This window comes from Vitis riparia, unplaced genomic scaffold, assembly GCF_004353265.1.
Source record: "Vitis riparia cultivar Riparia Gloire de Montpellier isolate 1030 unplaced genomic scaffold, EGFV_Vit.rip_1.0 scaffold781_pilon_pilon, whole genome shotgun sequence".
Lineage (NCBI taxonomy): Eukaryota > Viridiplantae > Streptophyta > Magnoliopsida > Vitales > Vitaceae > Vitis > Vitis riparia.
The window spans coordinates 95905-114767 of record NW_023269779.1 but is presented as its reverse complement, the minus strand read 5'-3'; the positions used below and the strand labels follow the sequence as shown (position 1 = coordinate 114767).

Sequence of the window (18863 nt, the reverse complement as noted above, 5' to 3'; positions counted from 1 at the left end):
TCTCTACGTTTACGAGTACACCAATATGAATCGATTTAGGAACATCCAGATGTAGATATGACACTAATCTCTACATGTATGGTATTATTATTGTTTTTAATACCATATTTTCGATTGTGCTTAGATCTAGAGGGCTTAGGATAGATTATATGCATTCTAATGATCCAAGGCCTAAGAACAATTCAAAGTCCGCAACAAAAATTCACTTATAAAACAATAAACAAATCATATTATATTCTCAATTTATTTAATAAACTAAGGAACAAATCATAACATATTTCAAAAAAAAAAAATTACTTAATTCACTTTAGAAAAACAAAATATTTTTATACTTTCAAAGGTGAAAAAATGGATAAAAAAAATTATAAAATGACTTATTACACTATTAATCCTTTCCTAAAAACAGTTCCTCAAAAATCTTGAAAGAATCAATTTATACCTAACATAAATCTAAATAAAAATAATTATTAATGGCTAATTATCTAAAACCAATGACTTACTATTTCCACCACCAAATCTCACCATCTTTTTATTAGTCTACTAACTTCAACCCTTTCTTACCACTGGTTTATTTGTAGATGGTCTATTTTATCCCGCATTAGTATTTAGTCATTTCAACCCCTGCAACCCTCTCTAAGCCTATGCCAACCACCGCAACACTTCCCTATGTTATATGCTATTGCTAGCCACACTTCATCCAACCTTCCATCCTTCACCTTATTAATTTGTTTATTTATTTATTTACTAACAAAACAGCCTCCTTCACTAGTAGCATTACACGGCTTATCAAATGGCATAAAAATAAAATAAAAGAAAAAATCTACATCTTTTGTCAATGAAATTACAAGAGAACAGGAATTATTAATCTACTGTAAAAGCAATCTACATCCTATGCCAATGAAATTACATGTTTTTCTATGACAAAAGGCAAAAAGAAATATTATACCCAAACGAATGCTCCTAATGAGTGCAATGAAATTATGAACTCTCCCAATTAGTTGCCTGGCCTCCCTCTCTCCCTTACTTGACTGCAATAATTGTTGAGGAGAGCACCTGACTGACTAAAAATTCAATTCAGCTAAAGAATGGAGTCCTAGAGCCTTGCATATCCACTTGAGCTGTATACCCTGATCTGGGTCAAGCCGATGCAATCAGACAAGGCAACTGTCAGCTTCTTCACATCTTCAGTTGTGTGTACTGAAGTTAGAGTCACCCTTAACCTGAACAACAAAATAGCAGAAGGATAAATCCACAGTGCACCTACTAGTAAGGTTCAATTCAAACCAATTTGCAGCTGGGTTTGACAATCAAATACGATGGACCCCAATGACTGGAATCCATTTTGATTCTTAATTGTTAACTATGGATTAAGTAAATTTCAGAACTATCTTTCATTGTTTTCAATTTTTAAAATTTAAATTTTAGACATAAACCGGTTGATCTCTTGGGTAGTTTAGGACCTGCCTGGATTTGACCCAACCCAGATTGACCATCTGCTGACTCCATGTGTGGTATAGAGATGGGTAATTTAGATTTACATAACCAAAGAATGGGCAAGAGAAGGGTACATATGTAGACATGCAATGGAAAAGTATAGAACAACAAACCTGCATGAGTTGGGAGGCACTGTTGGTGGTCTGATCGCAGTAACATGGAAACCAGATTTCAACAAATGCCTGTAAGATGATGATTGAGACAGTTAATAGCAATAAGATGGATTACAACAAATGCCTGTTCTATGGTGATCAAGACAGATGAGAGCAGTAAAAGTAAGGAGCAAGAGAGAGAGAGAGAGAGAGAGAGAGAACCGGCTAGCTTGCAGCGCTCTCTCTTCACTTCCAACAATTAGGGAAATGATTGGGCTTCCAATAGGGATTCCTGTAAGGGCTCGAAAGTCTTGCACTCGGTTCCAGATTGCAACTCTGCGCCATTTCTCCGTTTTTGCCACAATGACAGCAGCTGCTAATCATAATTATTTGTTAACAAGAGGAAGCATGCGACTATAAATGCCAAGGCTACAGTCATATCATATACAGTAGCAGTTAACCTGTTCAATGCATGAGATGCTGTAGAAAATGAATGAGATTTTTTAAAAAGAGACTTCAATTAAGCATACTAAAGATAAATTAAATGGTGGCATGTACCCAAAAGCATCCTTCTACTAATCTAGGTTCTTTTTCAACAGGAAACTTCAAATTGGAGAATTAAAAAGATAAATAATGATACGATATGAAGACTGCAAAATAATAATAATAATGCAAAGAACGATTTTAACCAAATAACATTGGCCTTCATGATAGTAACTATCATTTGACACCATGTGTTAACAGGTGGAAACCCATGATTCCATCATAAATTATAGTATATAGACACTAGAATATAGGACAAACTCTTTTCATAAAACTTATTTATTTATTTATTTATTCTATAAAAATAAAAAATAAATAAATAAATAAAAGACTAACCATTCTGTCACCTAGCATATTAAAAATCGAAAATCACATAAAAGAAATAAATCCACGATTCCCCTTTGAAAATGCTTAATCCAGTCTTTGCATCATAAACTAATATATTTAATATAAAAACCAAATGCATCATCATTTATTCAAATGTGTAGCAGAGGCCATGTAACATTAGTCCTGGTAAATTGGCAATGCCCAATTTTGTCCCAATCAAGTATCTCACATTCGAAAATGCCAAAACTGTGCAAGCAAACTACTGAAATGGAGAGGGTAGCAAGATTTACCTAGGGTAGCAGCAACAACAGGGACTGGCATTGCAGTTGAAAATATAAAAGAACGACCCCTTGATAGTATGAGTTGCTTCCACCTTTTGCTGTTCATTAAGCATTTCAAAAGAAATGAGGTCTTAGAAATATTATTCTAATACATTATCAAATGAGACGAAACATTCAAAATTCTCATTTCAAGCAATGGTTTAGAGATAAGACCCTGTAAATAAAACACTACATAACTTGGAAATATAAGAAGACATCATGGACATGTCTATGTATTGTTCCATTTAATACAGAAACTGTATATCCTGATGAAAAGAAGCGACTCTATGCTTATTCATCAATACAGAAGCAACCACTATCGAGTTTTTAGACTTGATTTCCACATTAATATGCTACCCTTGGAACTGCTTTTCAGATTTAATAGAACTAAGTTAAGTTTACAGCTTATTTGGGTACAGTAACAATTTAGAGGATAATTGATGGTAGTAAAGGTTAGGAGGTAAGTTTATCCTAAGTTGTACAAACAAAAGAAGGCTTGTCATATCATCAACATAGAAATCCTTCATTTGTTTGTTTGTTTATTTTTATGGAAGTCATTGTTTTATTTGTTTATTGGAAACATAAAGGTTTTTCTCAAGAAGAAATAGAGAAAGAAAGAGAGAGAGAGAGATCGATCCTCGTGTGTTTGATTTCAAGCACTCACAAAAAGAAAAGATAAAGATAAAGAAGAGGGTTAGAACCTCATTAATGAATACTTCAATTAATACCATAGAGAGATTCAAAATGACATATTAATAGGATTACCTGCATGCTATGAACCCACCATGGCAACCTGCAGCCTTACTCAGAGTGCCTACGCATATGTCAACATCACTTTCACAATTAAACTCCTCAGCAACTCCCCCGCCATTTTTGCCACAAACAAATGTTCCATGAGCCTGAAAAAACTCGGCATGTCAGAGAAGAAATTCCTAGTTATTGCTAATAAGTCCTCACATCAAATTGGGTTGAGAAGTACCATCTCTTAGCCTTTTAAATACTAAGTAGTCAACCCAGTTGACTACCTGATACACATTCATTTTTTTCTGGTTCATTTTAGTTATTCTTAAGCTGCTTGAAAAAATACCACAAATTCTAGGGTTGAACAAATTATTGTCCCTGGATGAGCACGATATGTACAAGACAGACACCAAAGAGGATTGTAAACTCCAATACACATGTGAACATCCAAGAATACTTACATCATCAATGACCAACAAAAATCCATGCTTCTTGCGAAGCTTGGCAAGCTCAGCCATGGGTGCAAAGTCTCCATCCATACTAAACAAGCTGTAACAAAAACAGAGTTAAGAGCTTCTATGAACCAAACCCATTTAAGCATTTGGCTGTCAGCAAGGCAACCAAAATAAGAAGACAGCACATCATACATTACATAAAATCTTTGTTGAAAAAGGGTATAACAGCCAGATACTTGAATCTCTAATCAAGTGAAAAATGTTTCCAGTTAGCCAGCTAAAGCCATCCCACTTTAAGTTCGGAGAAAAATGTGAATCACTGAATGATACACTAGAAGAGGTACAAGTTCTAGTTGAAGATAAAATGTTTCCAAGAACCAGCTAAATAAATCCGAGGATAGTTTGATAAAAATGTACACCACTGGCTTAAGAAGATACATGGAAGAAGCTCTAACTATGACCAAAGTTCCCTCCATATTAGGAGAAATCTCTTACCATCCTACCCTTGGTATGTTTATTCTTACTGCATGAAACAGAAAACAAAAGGAAAAGTATCTATACTATAAATATAAATTCAATGATTGTACTAAAATTTACAATGATTCCCAGATGATTCATAAAATAATCAAATTCTAAGCTGGAGGTGAAAATTTATGGGAATCTCAACTTCCTGACATCAACTAAATATTGGAATAAGAATCTCATAGCTATTCCATTCTAGAGGATTCATGGAAATATGTTTTTTCAGATCCTTTGAACTATATAAACCCCCCCGTTTTTGTTGCATGGATATAAGTGGAGTATAAAAATTTAGCCTGGTATGTGTATTTCAACTAGAATCTCATGTTGATTTGTTTTTCTTTTACCTTGACATTACTGTAATAGTTGAAGGCAATTATCAAATGCTACAATTTTGCATTCTTGATCACAGAAAAGAAAAAAATAAATAAATAAAGACCTGATTCCAATGAAGGATTCGACAGGGAGTGCAATATTAGACACCTCATATTTCCATAGGAAGATAATATCTTGGGATAGTTACATCCTATCCAGACTGCTATGGAATGTAGCAAACTTGGACTAAGGATTATAATCCTAGATAGGGAATCACATGGTAAACTTAGCTCAAGCTAACAAAGCTTGGCTAGACAATCTTCCTTTCCATTTTCTTGTTATGAGGCCTATTTTCAATATAATCATAGGCTATATCATCTACTACCTTATAGAACAACCTTTTTAACCTTTCTTTTCACCACCTTCTATTTGAATCATAGTTGTAAAAAACTTATGATACATGATTTGATACAATAATAAGATACATTTTTTCTTTTAAATCGGTACATATTGCAATCCGTATCTTATCTTAAGTATATCTTAAGATACATTTATGATGTACGATATGATATGCGGTACAACAATAGATATACCATTAACTATTTTTCATAATTTTTAAGAAAAAAATCAAATTAATTTTCTACAAGAGTTATTATATTAATTTTTTAAAATGCATAATAAGGTTAGAAATTGATCATAAAAGGGAAAGAGGTAAAGCAATCCTACATGAAAAGCTACATTGTTGTTGTCAAAGGTTATACATAAGTAAATTTATTTTTATTGGAGGTTTTTAATTGAATAATTTGAATGTTGACATCGAAAATGTTGACGATTGGTGAATAAAAACTTTGACTTAATATATTAAAGTTTTTTTTTTGTTTGACACTTTTTTTTTCGTCACATACGTACATATGCCTAGTTAAAAGTTGGAGCTAAAAGTCATATCTAAAAATTTAAAAAGTTTATTTTCGTGAAGTTTGTAAAAAACCAATACTAAATACTTATATTTTGTGAAATTTAACTTTTTAAAACTCTAGTATTTAATGTTTTCATATAGCATAATATAGTTTAACCCTTTAAATTCTACTATCTTTAATGAAATTGGTCATACATTATTTTATACTTCATACTTCTATATATATGCATATATGCACACGCATACATATATTTTCTATTCATTTTTCATTATATAACAAACTTATGACACATGAGATGATAAATAATACAAAAATTAGAAAAACAATACATGGTATGTTTTGAGTTAGCAACTATGATTTTAACCATGGCATCACTTTTATATCATTTCTTTGCACATGCAAGCATGTGCACATGCACAAGCAAGCATGTGCACATGCATGGACACCGTATTATGAATTTTTCATCTTTTTTCTGATTAAAATTAATTTTTTTACTTGAAAATGAGAAGTAGCTTGTGTAATGCCAACCTCGACTATCTAAGATAACATTGTGTTAGGCTGTTGAATTCTATAGAATAAATGAGAATGAGGCTTAAATTTCATGCTTCAAGGTTTGCACCTCCAGAATTTGAGACATGATATTAGCCCATGCCCACACTTTAGCCCTTTAAAACACTGGATATCTTGAATCACTTCCCCATTGTACCATTTCTTTTCTTTATAACTTTTCCTCATATTTCCATGATGTCTAGAAAAATAGAACATATATATGCCATGGTTGTATGACAGAAGGTTGATTTTCTGATACTACTGTCTCTTCCAACCTGGCATAAAGATTCCATGATACCGCATTTGGGTGCCAAGGATACGGAGGAAAAGAAAAGAAATTTTGGAATCCAGCAACAGGCATTCAGGCCTAAGGTTTGTTTCCAAGTTTCTATCCACTTCCACAATCTCCTCAACCAAATAAAGCATGAAAAAGAAAAATTAAATAAGAAAAAACAGAAGAGAAGATGTTGAAAGTAATGGTTCTAATGAGACAACTACCTATCAGTCACAACGACTTTTTTCTCCAGTGTGCAGCTTGATCTGTTAAAAACAAACACAGCCATGACTCATGAGATGCACACAAGGTAGAATGATCAAGTAAAAGTTGGGAAAAAATTTAAAATAAAAATAAAATTAAGAGACCTACAATAATTCATTAAGGTGGGGCATATCACAGTGTCTATAAACGAAAATCTCTGCACTTCCTTGCCGCTCAGCAAGACGGATGCCATCGATTATTGATGCATGGTTCAAAGCATCAGAAAATATGGCAACCCTTTCATCCTTCAAAGGTTTTGATCTGCAGACAAGAGCGAGCTGACACTTCCCAGCGCCACCATCAGGCCATATTGGCTGCAAACCCTGTAGGGCAAAGAAGGCAATCCTACAGCATAAATTTAAAACTACATGCATCAGTTTTAATTCAAAACACCATAATAGTCAAATATAAGAGAGGTTACAATTGAAAGCATACAACCCAAAGAATCACAACTCCAAGAAGCCATATAATTGCTCTCTCCATTCAAGTCTACTACGCTATTTCTACATTGTAATCCATGATATGGATGCTCCAATTTAACTAATATTACACAAGACATCACCCTAGCTGATGAATTGATTTTTCTAAGAATTGCTTTATCATTGTTTTCTTCATGACAAAATCCAAACAACAAAACTCCTTTTCCCTCTGCACTTTTATCACCCAAGCAAATGGTCATGAGAAGATGACAAATATCTATTTCCATTATAAGGTGCTAGAAGAAATTTATTCCAATTTTTTCATTTTCACTTTTTAGTAGCTTTATATTTTATTTTATGACTTTCAGTAATTTAAGGATTCCTTTCTTAAACAGTTTGAGTATGTTATCTATCACTTGGAAAAGTCTTATAAAATTCCAAATTGTTTTAAGGTTTTATGAAGCCTATAAATTGGGCACCAAGTGTATAATAAAGGTTAAGCTTTCTTCGATTACTAATTACAGTTTTTGCAAGATGTCACTTCTATAATTTCAAACCTTTAGGAGTTTCTTATTTATTTTATTAGTGTCAGTACTTCTCCTTGTTTTATTATTCAAAATTGAGTCCTCATAGGGCATTATATTAATTATTTTTATAAAATCTTTCTAATTATCTTTAGGATTTTATAAAACCTATAAATTTCACACTAAGAGTAAAAGCAGGATTATGCTTCTGTGGATTTATAAAATTTCCCACGCTCGCTTTTTATATTCTTTTTTTTTTATAGATAAGAGCAATTGCACTAAAAGCGCCTAAAGAGCGCCCAAAGTGTACACAATGTATACATGGCCAAAAAAAAGGGGAGGGATGCACAAAAAACAACACCCTTACCTCATTTACAGCACCCTCCTTTTTTATATTCTTTGTGATTCAAGAATACTTTAATGGATTTTAGGTTTTGACTGAACTCCACATCTACCGTCCTTGTGTCACACTGGCCACTATGTCATATATGGAAAATATGCATACATTCAACATATACAATTAGTTCACCAAAGACTTAAAACCCCACTACTTGGGATTGGCACAACAACCCCCAGTCATACATAAGCACAAAAAATGCACACACATATAGGACATAGCACCATTTATATGTGCAATTCTTTCATTGCTGGATAATCATGAGAATCAATTTTTTCATAAACTAAGGGTAAACCATTTTGCCTCATGCTTTCATCCAGGACCTTTGCAATTTTGCAAAGGAGATATACCACCATAAGTAGTGTTCCTAACAAATTTAAAGTTTCCTTGATCACAGCGGTAAAAAATGGACCTTCAACCCAAATTAAATATGACTTTCAAATATCAACTCCGATGAAAAAAACAAAAAAAAAAAAAAAAAAAAAAAAGATAAAAAATTGTATTTGTTAACAAAATGATGCAGTCTATACACTACACCCAAGTATGAATGCAACAAATTAGATCATTTTCTTTCACATTATGTTCACATTCCATATGATAACATGTTGTTACTCCAATCAAGATGGTTTACAAAATGGCTATATTTTCAAACCATAATAACTACAAACAACTGAAGATAATAGCTTTACCTCTTTCTTCTTTAAGTCTGCCAAGCATGACTCCAGTAGCCTATGATAATTGGTATACCCGCAAACTAAAGCAGAACCCTCGGGCCCATTCCATGTTCCTGGGCTGCCTAATTTAGGAGGACAACTCAATAAAAATGCATTTAAATATGGAACATGCAAAAAAGACAAAGATTGTCATCAAGCATACCTTTGCAGCAGCCTTCCCAATTGTTGGATGTGAGCTCAAGCCCAAGTAATCATTTCCAGAGAATAAGAGTAGATCTCTAGATTTCTGATGGCTCGCCCCAACTTTTTCATCATCCAGTCCATCTCCACAGGCAGCCTCATCTCCTATAACACCCGAAAAGCCAAATCTTAGCCTACCGACCAAAACATTGGACCATCTATTCATTGATAAAATACTGCAATGATTGCATCAACAAGAACTGTAAGTAGCATTATCCTAGTAAAGTTCAATGAGTGATAGCCCCTTAAAATCGACAGGAAGTGTCCATCAGACTATCAGAATTTCCCCCTTTTTTCTAATATTGCACTAAATCTAGTTTTCATAATAGCATGATTTATGGCAAACATTAAATCTATACCTTATAGCAAGTCCTGCTTTTGGCAATATAAACCACTTATTTTCTTAAGCATTGTCTTAACTAACAGATTGACAATGTGCACTACTGATTTTAGTACTGATTTTAGATCTTTAACCCATATTCAATTGGACTAATTAGAACAGAAGTTCATAATAATCATACACCACTGATTAGAAATTTGGATGCTCCATGTTCCGATGTTGGATGGTGGTACAGGATTCAGAAGTACATGATGGTATCAAATGATAAAAACAAGCTCACCGAAAGTTAATGCGGTGCTTCTACAACAAACAGGTAATACCTAAAAGCAAGAAATTTTACAATTTATCATGGGAAGCCTGGTTCAATAGCATTTCCTCCTCCTAATTGATATTCTTGGGAAATAACACTTAAACAGATTTCATCCTTGATCCTAATGTAAGGCTTTTCTGGATTATAGGGATGGATGGGAGAATATATTACCTTTTTTTCTTTTGAAAGGTAAAAGCAAATAATTTGTATTCAAAGTGCCCAAAAGTATACACAATGTGTACAAGTCCAAAAAAGGGAGGGATACACAAAAAACAACTCCCTCACCTCACTTACAACCCAACCAATCAATGAAGTCAAATCAAGACAATGTGGTATCCCTAAATTGCACCCTAACCCACTCCAAGAACATGTACAAAAAGGGTCATAAAATAGCACAGCCCATCAAATCAGAATCTTCAAAGGCCCTTCGGTTTCTCTTCTTCCATATCGTCCAAAATAAGCACAAAGGAGCAGCTTTCCATGCCTTCTTTCTTTTCTTCCCAATAAAGGCACCCCGCCAACTAAGGAGGGCATCCTTGATTGAGAAAGACATGACCCATTGTACATCAAAAAGAGCAAAGATTAGATGTCATAGCTTGATTGCCTTAGGACAATGAAGGAGGATATGGTTTGCCGACTCCTCTTCACCTTTGCACAAATAGCATCTACTTGGGAGACACAAACCCCTCCTTTTTAATTAATCTTGAGTAAGAATTTTCTTCCCAAACTGCTTCCCAAGAAAAAGAGAAAAGTTGATTCTCAATGGGACCCAAGGATTCCACACAAAACCTGTGGGGAATCCTTTCAGAGGGTGACCTGCTAAGGAGGAGTTAAAGGATTTAACTATAAAATTGCATCCCTTTGATAACCGCTAAGTCATGACATCCTCAACACCTCTTCTGATCACTTGCCCTTGCAACCTTCTGAGCAACTCTTCCACCTCTCCCAGTTCTCAATCATTTATCTATCTAATGAACACTAGATTCCAACATCCCACTTCCCCAACCTGGTCCCACACTTGGTCCACTCAAGCTTCTTTATCAGTGGCTATAGAAAACAACTTTGGGAAAGCCACAACCAGGGTATCCTCCCTACACCTCCTATCCATCCAAAACTTCATCCTCTTACCATCTCCTATCCTAAAACTAACTCTATTGTAGGACTCCTTCCACCTTCGTATCACCTTCCAAAGGCCCACCCTATAACCTTCACTTGAAGCTCTGGAACACCATCTCCCCTCTTCCTTTTTGTACTTCCCTGCAATCAAAAGAGATTGTTCTCTAAAGTAAATCTCAAACATCATTTCCCTAGAAGGGTCAAATTCACAGTTTATAGCTTTCTAATACCCAATCATCCATTCTTTTTGTCCAAGCCAACTATGAACCAATTCACTAGGTGAGGCCCACTTTGGAGCTCTCCTCCCCCCCAAAGGAAGTCTCTTTGAAGCTTCTCCAAAAGATATAGAGCCAATCTAAACAATAATTTGTGAAGATGGAGACTGCATTTTGGGCACTCTGTTCACTAAAACCTGTACTTCAACTGTACTCATCCTGTCAAGGTCGAATATGGTGTACATGACAAAAATGCTTGAGTGCTTTCTCATTTGAGAGAAAGCTACATCAGTACTGACCTATGGAACTCCATAGTGATTTCAGCTCTCTAAAGCTCTCCACATTCTAAGCTCTTCTAATCCTTAGCTCTTGCCCAGTGAAAAAATGTAGTGGAGTGCAATTTTAAAATTTCTTATTTGAGAATAATTTGAACACAAGTGAAAATCTGAAGATGTTTTCCAGGCACTCTTCTGACACTTGCAAAGGTGAAAGGAATTCTTTTTTCCGAAAATGCATATAAGTGAAAAACGGAAAATGCATACAAGTATGGCATACAACATCCTTCTCAAAATCAAAGTATTAACAGCTTGCAAAGTTGAAAGGAATTTTTTTCCAACCTAAATAGTGACATAGCTTTGAATCATAAATTTATTTGGAAATGCTGCAACAACAAACTGTGGTCTTAAATTGTTAGGCCTGCAAAACCATCTCATAAAGGTATTGGGTGTATCCCAAGCAACAAAAACCTGACCAGGGCTCAAGCCCAAGTGGTTGCAGAACAGGGAAAGTGGATAGGTAGAATATTCACGAGTTCTGATAACAATTACAACAGACACCATGTGGAGTTGGATAAATTTCTCAAGTTAAACCTATTGGCAATAAAAATTTTACACACATGAATAAAGAGGCAACCTCAGACATAGCTGGAGATTACAAAAAAGTATTGCAAATAAAAATGTCATTTAAAAATCCACAAAAGATAAGGAGAAAGATTTGACTTTTAAAAATTAACAGAATGGTAACAAGAGAAAAAAAGGAGTAAACTTGCAGAAGGATCACCTTCTATACACACTCAGGAGATTGAGATTGAGATTGAGATTGAGATTAAGAACATAAAGCTTCTGCCCCATCATTTCCTCTAAACAATAGCAAAGTTCAGTGGGCTTCCTAGTGAGAAGCTCTAGCACCCATGTTCCAAAGTGCATCTATGGAAGTTTTGATCATCTCACTCTAGCACCCATGTCCCAGATCACACCTATAAAAGCCTGGATAGTCTAGCTGCAAAACTAAAGAAGATCTCTCCATACCATATACCAACCTGGACTCATCCTCACTCCATTCCAGCTCAGAGACTTGATTGCCTTCATAAAAAAGGTACCAAATTAGTATATACTCCTAAATGACATCAACTTATTTAAGTACCATATTTCAGCACAATCACTTTCTCCACATCCCATCACACTACCTCTTACTTTTGAATCCATAAGTGAGATAAGTTCAGCTAGAGGCCCTCACACAACTTCAGAGCAGATTCTGTTCCACCCACAAGCAATGATTAAGACTCTTCTCCTTCCCCAGCCCACTCAATCCTCTCCTTAATCAAGAGACAAGAAAGAGAAAGTACATGCAATCAAGCAGGGGGCACACATTGAGAATCAATCACTGCCCTTTCTTGGGCACCTAGATTTCCCAAGTGCTAGTTTCTTTTGACACCTCTCAGCTATTGAATGTGTGGAAATATGGGATTATGATTTGTAATTAAGTGCCAAGATTAGAAGGATTGTGTTAGGATACTTTCTATTTTATGGATGAGAGAATCTCTCCTTGTGTTAGGATACTTTCTATTTTATGGATGAGAGAATCTCTCCTAATTAGTTATTGTTTCCTTAGAGATAGTGATTGTGCATATTATATGGCTTAGATTAGGAATCCCACTTGTATATATATAGGTCCTTTGTATTCAGTTTTGACAAAAAAAAAAAGAAGAATATTTTCTTCATGGTATCAGAGCATTCAGATCTGAACCACGTATAAAAAAAAAAAATCATCTTTTTCCATGGAGAGCAGAACGGAAGGATCAAACTCGGAGGTGACGTCCAGACCTGAAGCAGTTCACTCCGGCAGTGCCAGCACCACAGACGGCATCATTCTTCCCATAACAGGTCATAAACTCAATGGGCAGAATTTTATTCAATGGGCTCAATCTGTTCGGATCTTCATCTGCGGGAAAGGTAAGGAAGAATACCTTACGGAAGCCATTGTTCAGCCGAAGGAAGATGATCCAGGATACCGAACCTGGAAGTTGGAAAATAGTATGGTGATGTCTTGGTTAATTAACTCTATGACCAATGACATAGGAGAAAACTTCATGTATTATGGCACAGCAAAGGAGATATGGGATGCAGCTAGAGAGACCTACTCCAACATCGATAATACCTCGGCGATTTTCGAAATCAAGAGTATTCTCCAGGATCTTCGACAAGGAGATTCAACTGTTACCGAATATTTTAATATCCTTACACGGTATTGGCAACAACTCGATATTTATGAAGAATTGGTTTGGAAGTGTCCCGAAGATGGACTCCTATACAAGAAGGTCATTGAAAAGGAACGCATCTACAAATTTTTACTTGGCCTTAATAAGAATTTAGATGAGGTACGTGGAAGAGTTCTAAGTATTAAGCCATTACCTAGTGTTAGGGAAGTTTTTTCTGAAATTCGCAGAGAGGAAAGCAGACAAAAAGTGATGTTGGGAACCCAAAATTCCTCCAAAAATCTTGAGAACTCAGCCCTAGTTGCACGAGGAACCCAATCCAACCACAACAACCACCAAACGAAGAAGAATCGTCCATGGTGCGACCATTGTAGAAAACCTGGACACACGAAAGAGACTTGCTGGCATCTACACGGTAAACCTGCTGATTGGAAACCTTCTCGGCCACAGCAAAACAGAGAAGGCCGAGGTTACACCGCTACAGCCGAAGAAGACACATCTGGCACTAACTCAAATCCTGGACCGTTTAGCAAAGAGCAATTGGAGGCACTACAGAAAATGTTCCAACAGACTCTTCAATCAACTGGAACAACTATTGGTACCGCATCTGTAGCCCAGAAAGGTATTTTTTCCCATGCCCTAAATGTTAGACAGGAAAATCACACTACATGGATAGTGGACTCAGGAGCTTCAGATCACATGACTGGGAATCTCATGGTTTTTCATGAATATACTCCTTGCCATAACAATTCCTCTGTTCGAATTGCCGATGGAACCCTTTTTAGGGTATTCGGCACAGGTTCAGTTATTATTTCCAAGGATATTACTCTTCACTCCGTGCTCTATGTTCCGAAATTGGATTGCAACCTATTGTCTATAAGTAGACTAACACAGGATCTTAATTGTGTTACTAAATTCCTTCCTCACATGTGTGAATTTCAGGCCTTGAACTCTGGGAAGAGGATTGGCAATGCTGAGGTGCGTGCTGGACTTTACCTTCTGAGAGCTGAGAAAATTCGAAGGCTACCAATGAAGACTGCTTGTGTAGTTTCCAACCCTAATACCAAGACGGATAGTGTTGTTATGTTATGGCACTACCGATTAGGTCACCCAAATTTTTCCTATCTTGAAAAACTATATCCATCATTATTCAATAAAAATTCCAAAAATTTTCAATGCGAAATATGTCAATTGTCCAAACATACTCGCAACTCCTATTCCATTCAACCATACAAACCATCTCATCCTTTTTCCTTGATTCACAGTGATGTTTGGGGGCCTCTAGAATCAACAACATTACAGGTTCTAGATGGTTTGTCACCTTTGTTGATGACCACACTCGAGTGACTTGGGTATTCCTTATGAAGAAGAAATCAGAAGTGAGGGAAATATTTGAAAACTTCAACAACATGGTTCAAACACAGTTTCAGGCAAAAATTCAAGTCCTTCGGACAGATAATGCTCGAGAATACTATCACAACACTCTTGGGTCATATCTTCTGGAGAATGGCATCGTACATCAAAGCTCGTGCATTGATACTCCACAGCAAAATGGAGTTGCAGAAAGGAAAAATAGACATTTGATGGAGGTTGCACGATCCCTCATGATAGCTTCAAACGTGCCTAAACAATTATGGGGTGAAGCTGTACTCACAGCAACCTACTTGATCAACCGAATGCCTTCTAGGATTCTTCAATTTAAAACCCCGTGTCAAATCCTCCTCGCTGCATATCCATCCGCTCGAATAATCTCGTCTATCCCAATCAAAGTCTTTGGTTGTACTGCTTTCGTTCACATCCATAAGTCCCTACGTAGTAAACTTGATCCGACAGCCACTAAATGCATCTTTCTCGGGTACTCACCAAACCAAAAAGGATACAAGTGCTACTCTCCAACAACCAAGAAATTCTACATTTCCATGGATGTCACTTTCTTCGAAAATCAACCCTTCTACCCCAAAATTGCAATTCAGGGGGAGAATTGGTCCACAGATGAATTCCAATTCTGGGAAACCGAAATCAGCACTACTTCTCCTTTGAGTTCATCACTGCCTCCTCAAACAGATACTACTCTTTCTGTCCCCGAAAACAATTCCTTGGATGTCCCTTCTGTCATACCTGAGTCAACTACACAAGGCAGTAAAGAGGTAATAGTTTATTCTAGAAAAAATTTAAAGGAAAAGCCTGAGAAACCTCCTCAAAAGGAGCCCGAGGACAACACTTCACCTGAGCAGAACCAAGAATTGGACCAGGATCCAAGCAACCCAAACTCACAACCAGGTAACACAATTTATGATCTAAATTCCAATAATGACCTTGATGATCTTGATCAACCCATTGCTTTAAGGAAAGGTGTAAGATCCTGCACTCAGCATCCAATCAGTAATCATGTGTCCTATGGAAAGCTTTCACAGAATTTCCAAGCGTTCATCACTTCTCTTGAAGATGATCGTATCCCATCCAACATCCAAGAAGCACTTCAACAACCTGAATGGAAGACTGCTGTTCAGGAAGAAATACAAGCATTAGAGAAAAATGGGACATGGGAAATCTCAGAATTACCAGAGGGTAAGAGGCCTGTTGGATGCAAGTGGATATTTACCGTGAAGCACAATCCAGATGGAAGTATAAACAGGTTCAAGGCTCGACTAGTAGCTAAAGGATTTACTCAATCCTATGGCATTGATTATGAAGAGACATTTGCACCAGTAGCAAAGCTCAACTCCATCAGAGTGTTATTGTCAGTTGCAGTAAATTTGGATTGGAATCTGCACCAACTTGATGTCAAAAATGCATTTCTCAACGGAGAACTAGAAGAGGAAGTCTACATGAAGATTCCACCTAGTATGGAAACTCCAGAAAATTCAGGAAAAGTGTGTAAACTGAGAAAGTCCCTATACGGTCTAAAACAGTCACCTAGGGCCTGGTTTGATCGACTGACTAGAGTTGTGAAAAAACATGGGTTCATCCAATGTCAAGCAGATCACACACTGTTTATGAAGCACTCTAAGGAAGGTGAAATGACTTTGTTCATTGTCTATGTTGATGATATTATAATTACCGGAGACGATGAAGAAGGGATAGGGAATCTCAAGAAGCTGCTAGCAAGAGAATTTGAAATCAAAGATCTTGGACAACTCAGATACTTTCTTGGCATGGAAATTGGCAGAACTAAGGAGGGAATTGTGGTCACGCAAAGGAAGTATGTCCTTGATCTACTTCAGGAGACTGGAATGCTAGGTTGTAAGCCAGTGGACACACCTATGGATCCTATTGGTAAGATTGATAAAGATAATGACAGTCATCCAACTGACAAAGACAGGTACCAGAGGTTAGTAGGAAAGTTGATCTACTTAACTCACACAAGGCCTGATATTGGTTTCGCTGTGAGCATGGTAAGCCGCTACATGAACAATCCCACTGAAAGACACATGAAAGCCGTATACAGAATTTTACAGTACCTTAAAAAGAGCCCGGGTAGAGGACTCTACTTCAAGAAAACCTCAAGTAGGGAAGTTGAGGTATTCACAGATGCTGATTGGGCAGGATCCTTGACAGATCGGAGGTCAACTACTGGGTATTGTTCCTATGTGTGGGGAAACTTGGTGACTTGGAGAAGCAAGAAGCAGTCTGTAGTGGCGAGAAGCAGTGCAGAGGCAGAATTCAGGGCAATGGCTCATGGGATATGTGAAGGAATGTGGCTCCAAAGAATACTCAAGGAACTTGGAATTATATCAAACTCCACTATGACAATTTTGTGTGATAACAAGGCTACCATAAGTATTGCAAAGAATCCAGTTCAACACGACAGAACCAAGCACGTGGAGATAGACCGTCACTTCATCAAGGAGAAACTTGAAGGGGGAACAATCAGACTTATGTATATTCCTTCAAGTCGTCAAACAGCAGACATTCTGACAAAAGCACTTCCAAAGGCCACCTACGAAAACATGAAAAGCAAGTTGGGAATGCTAGACATCTACCACCCAACTTGAGGGGGAGTGTGGAAATATGGGATTATGATTTGTAATTAAGTGCCAAGATTAGAAGGATTGTGTTAGGATACTTTCTATTTTATGGATGAGAGAATCTCTCCTTGTGTTAGGATACTTTCTATTTTATGGATGAGAGAATCTCTCCTAATTAGTTATTGTTTCCTTAGAGATAGTGATTGTGCATATTATATGGCTTAGATTAGGAATCCCACTTGTATATATATAGGTCCTTTGTATTCAGTTTTGACAAAAAAAAAAAGAAGAATATTTTCTTCAGAATGCCCCACCATTTATGACAAAGAGACATACAGGAAGGCCCAAATACATGGTTAGGAACATACTAATACTTACACCACAAAATCCAAGCTACCTCTAGAACAAAGGGGGCAACCATTCAGTGAATTGTTCCAATTGCATTGCTGTTATTAATGATATGCTTTAGGAATACATGTACCAAACAATTGCACGGGAAAAATAAATCCAGTTATTCATCAAATTATGCATTGAAGTTATTTGTCAATTTGGAACTTAGAAAACAGAAATCCTCTGTTCTACGGGGCCTCACATAATTCCTTGACTTAGTAGAGCTGAGTATTTCCCATTCGAAGAAATAAAAACAATAGAAAGCATGACATTTGAAATTCTCTGTTCTTTTTCTCTTTTTTTTCCTCCATTTTCTCAAGGACTATTAGAAAGAAAAGAAAAGAGAATCAAGAACTATACATTCACACAACAATTATAAGCTGTAACAATAACCAGAACTACAAAACAAATACAAAAAAATGAAAAAAATAAAAAACAAAACAAAGTGAAAAATTCAAACATTCAGAAAAGAAACAGATTTAAACACACCCATACAAGAAAATGAACGAGGAAAGGAAAGTCTATCCAATATGAGGCAAAAGAAGCAGAAAGGCGTACCAGAAGAGGGAATTTCATTGACCCACTTGAGGAATGTGGGTTCTGATATCTTAATCTCAATTGCTAATCGATCCCAAGGGCTCAAATGGTGGAACACCTCGAAATCACGGGGAGTTGGTAGTGGGTTGGGGAGGTGAATGGGTCTGAGAGAGCGAATGAGTTTAAGAGAGTGGAGTCTGGAAAGAGCTTGGTCCACCCAGCTGTCCCAGGAGTTGGCTTCCATTTCCATTTTCAAGAATTTGAAGTGAGGCTGAGGTCTATGTATTAGGTCTGAAACTTTAGGCTAAAATGGTGAGACTATAACAACTACTCTGAACAGGAAGGTGCGCTGCGCACCAACCCCTTCATTCAAAGTTCCCAACGGCCGCCCAAGGTGGTCCTAAACCTACTCGCATCCACCGTACCCAG

The 18863-nt window shown here is 36.5% G+C and overlaps 1 protein-coding gene and 1 long non-coding RNA gene across 2 annotated transcripts; both read right to left on the bottom strand.

Annotated features, from left to right (window-relative positions):
- Positions 1-768: 768 nt before the first annotated feature.
- Positions 769-18844, bottom strand: LOC117910566 (8-amino-7-oxononanoate synthase-like). Its single transcript, XM_034824670.1, is given in 14 exon segments — positions 769-1220; positions 1608-1676; positions 1809-1959; positions 2747-2835; positions 3542-3675; positions 3979-4066; positions 6771-6812; positions 6919-7072; positions 7075-7113; positions 7116-7155; positions 8840-8919; positions 8922-8946; positions 9027-9169; positions 18456-18844. Coding segments are annotated over 14 exon segments (1410 nt in total). The 5' UTR covers positions 18685-18844; the 3' UTR covers positions 769-1093.
- Positions 15009-17587, bottom strand: LOC117910567. Its single transcript, XR_004650703.1, has 2 exons — positions 15766-17587; positions 15009-15666 (listed from the first exon to the last, which is right to left on the bottom strand). It is a non-coding gene; the product is annotated as an uncharacterized LOC117910567 (long non-coding RNA).
- Positions 18845-18863: the final 19 nt, after the last annotated feature.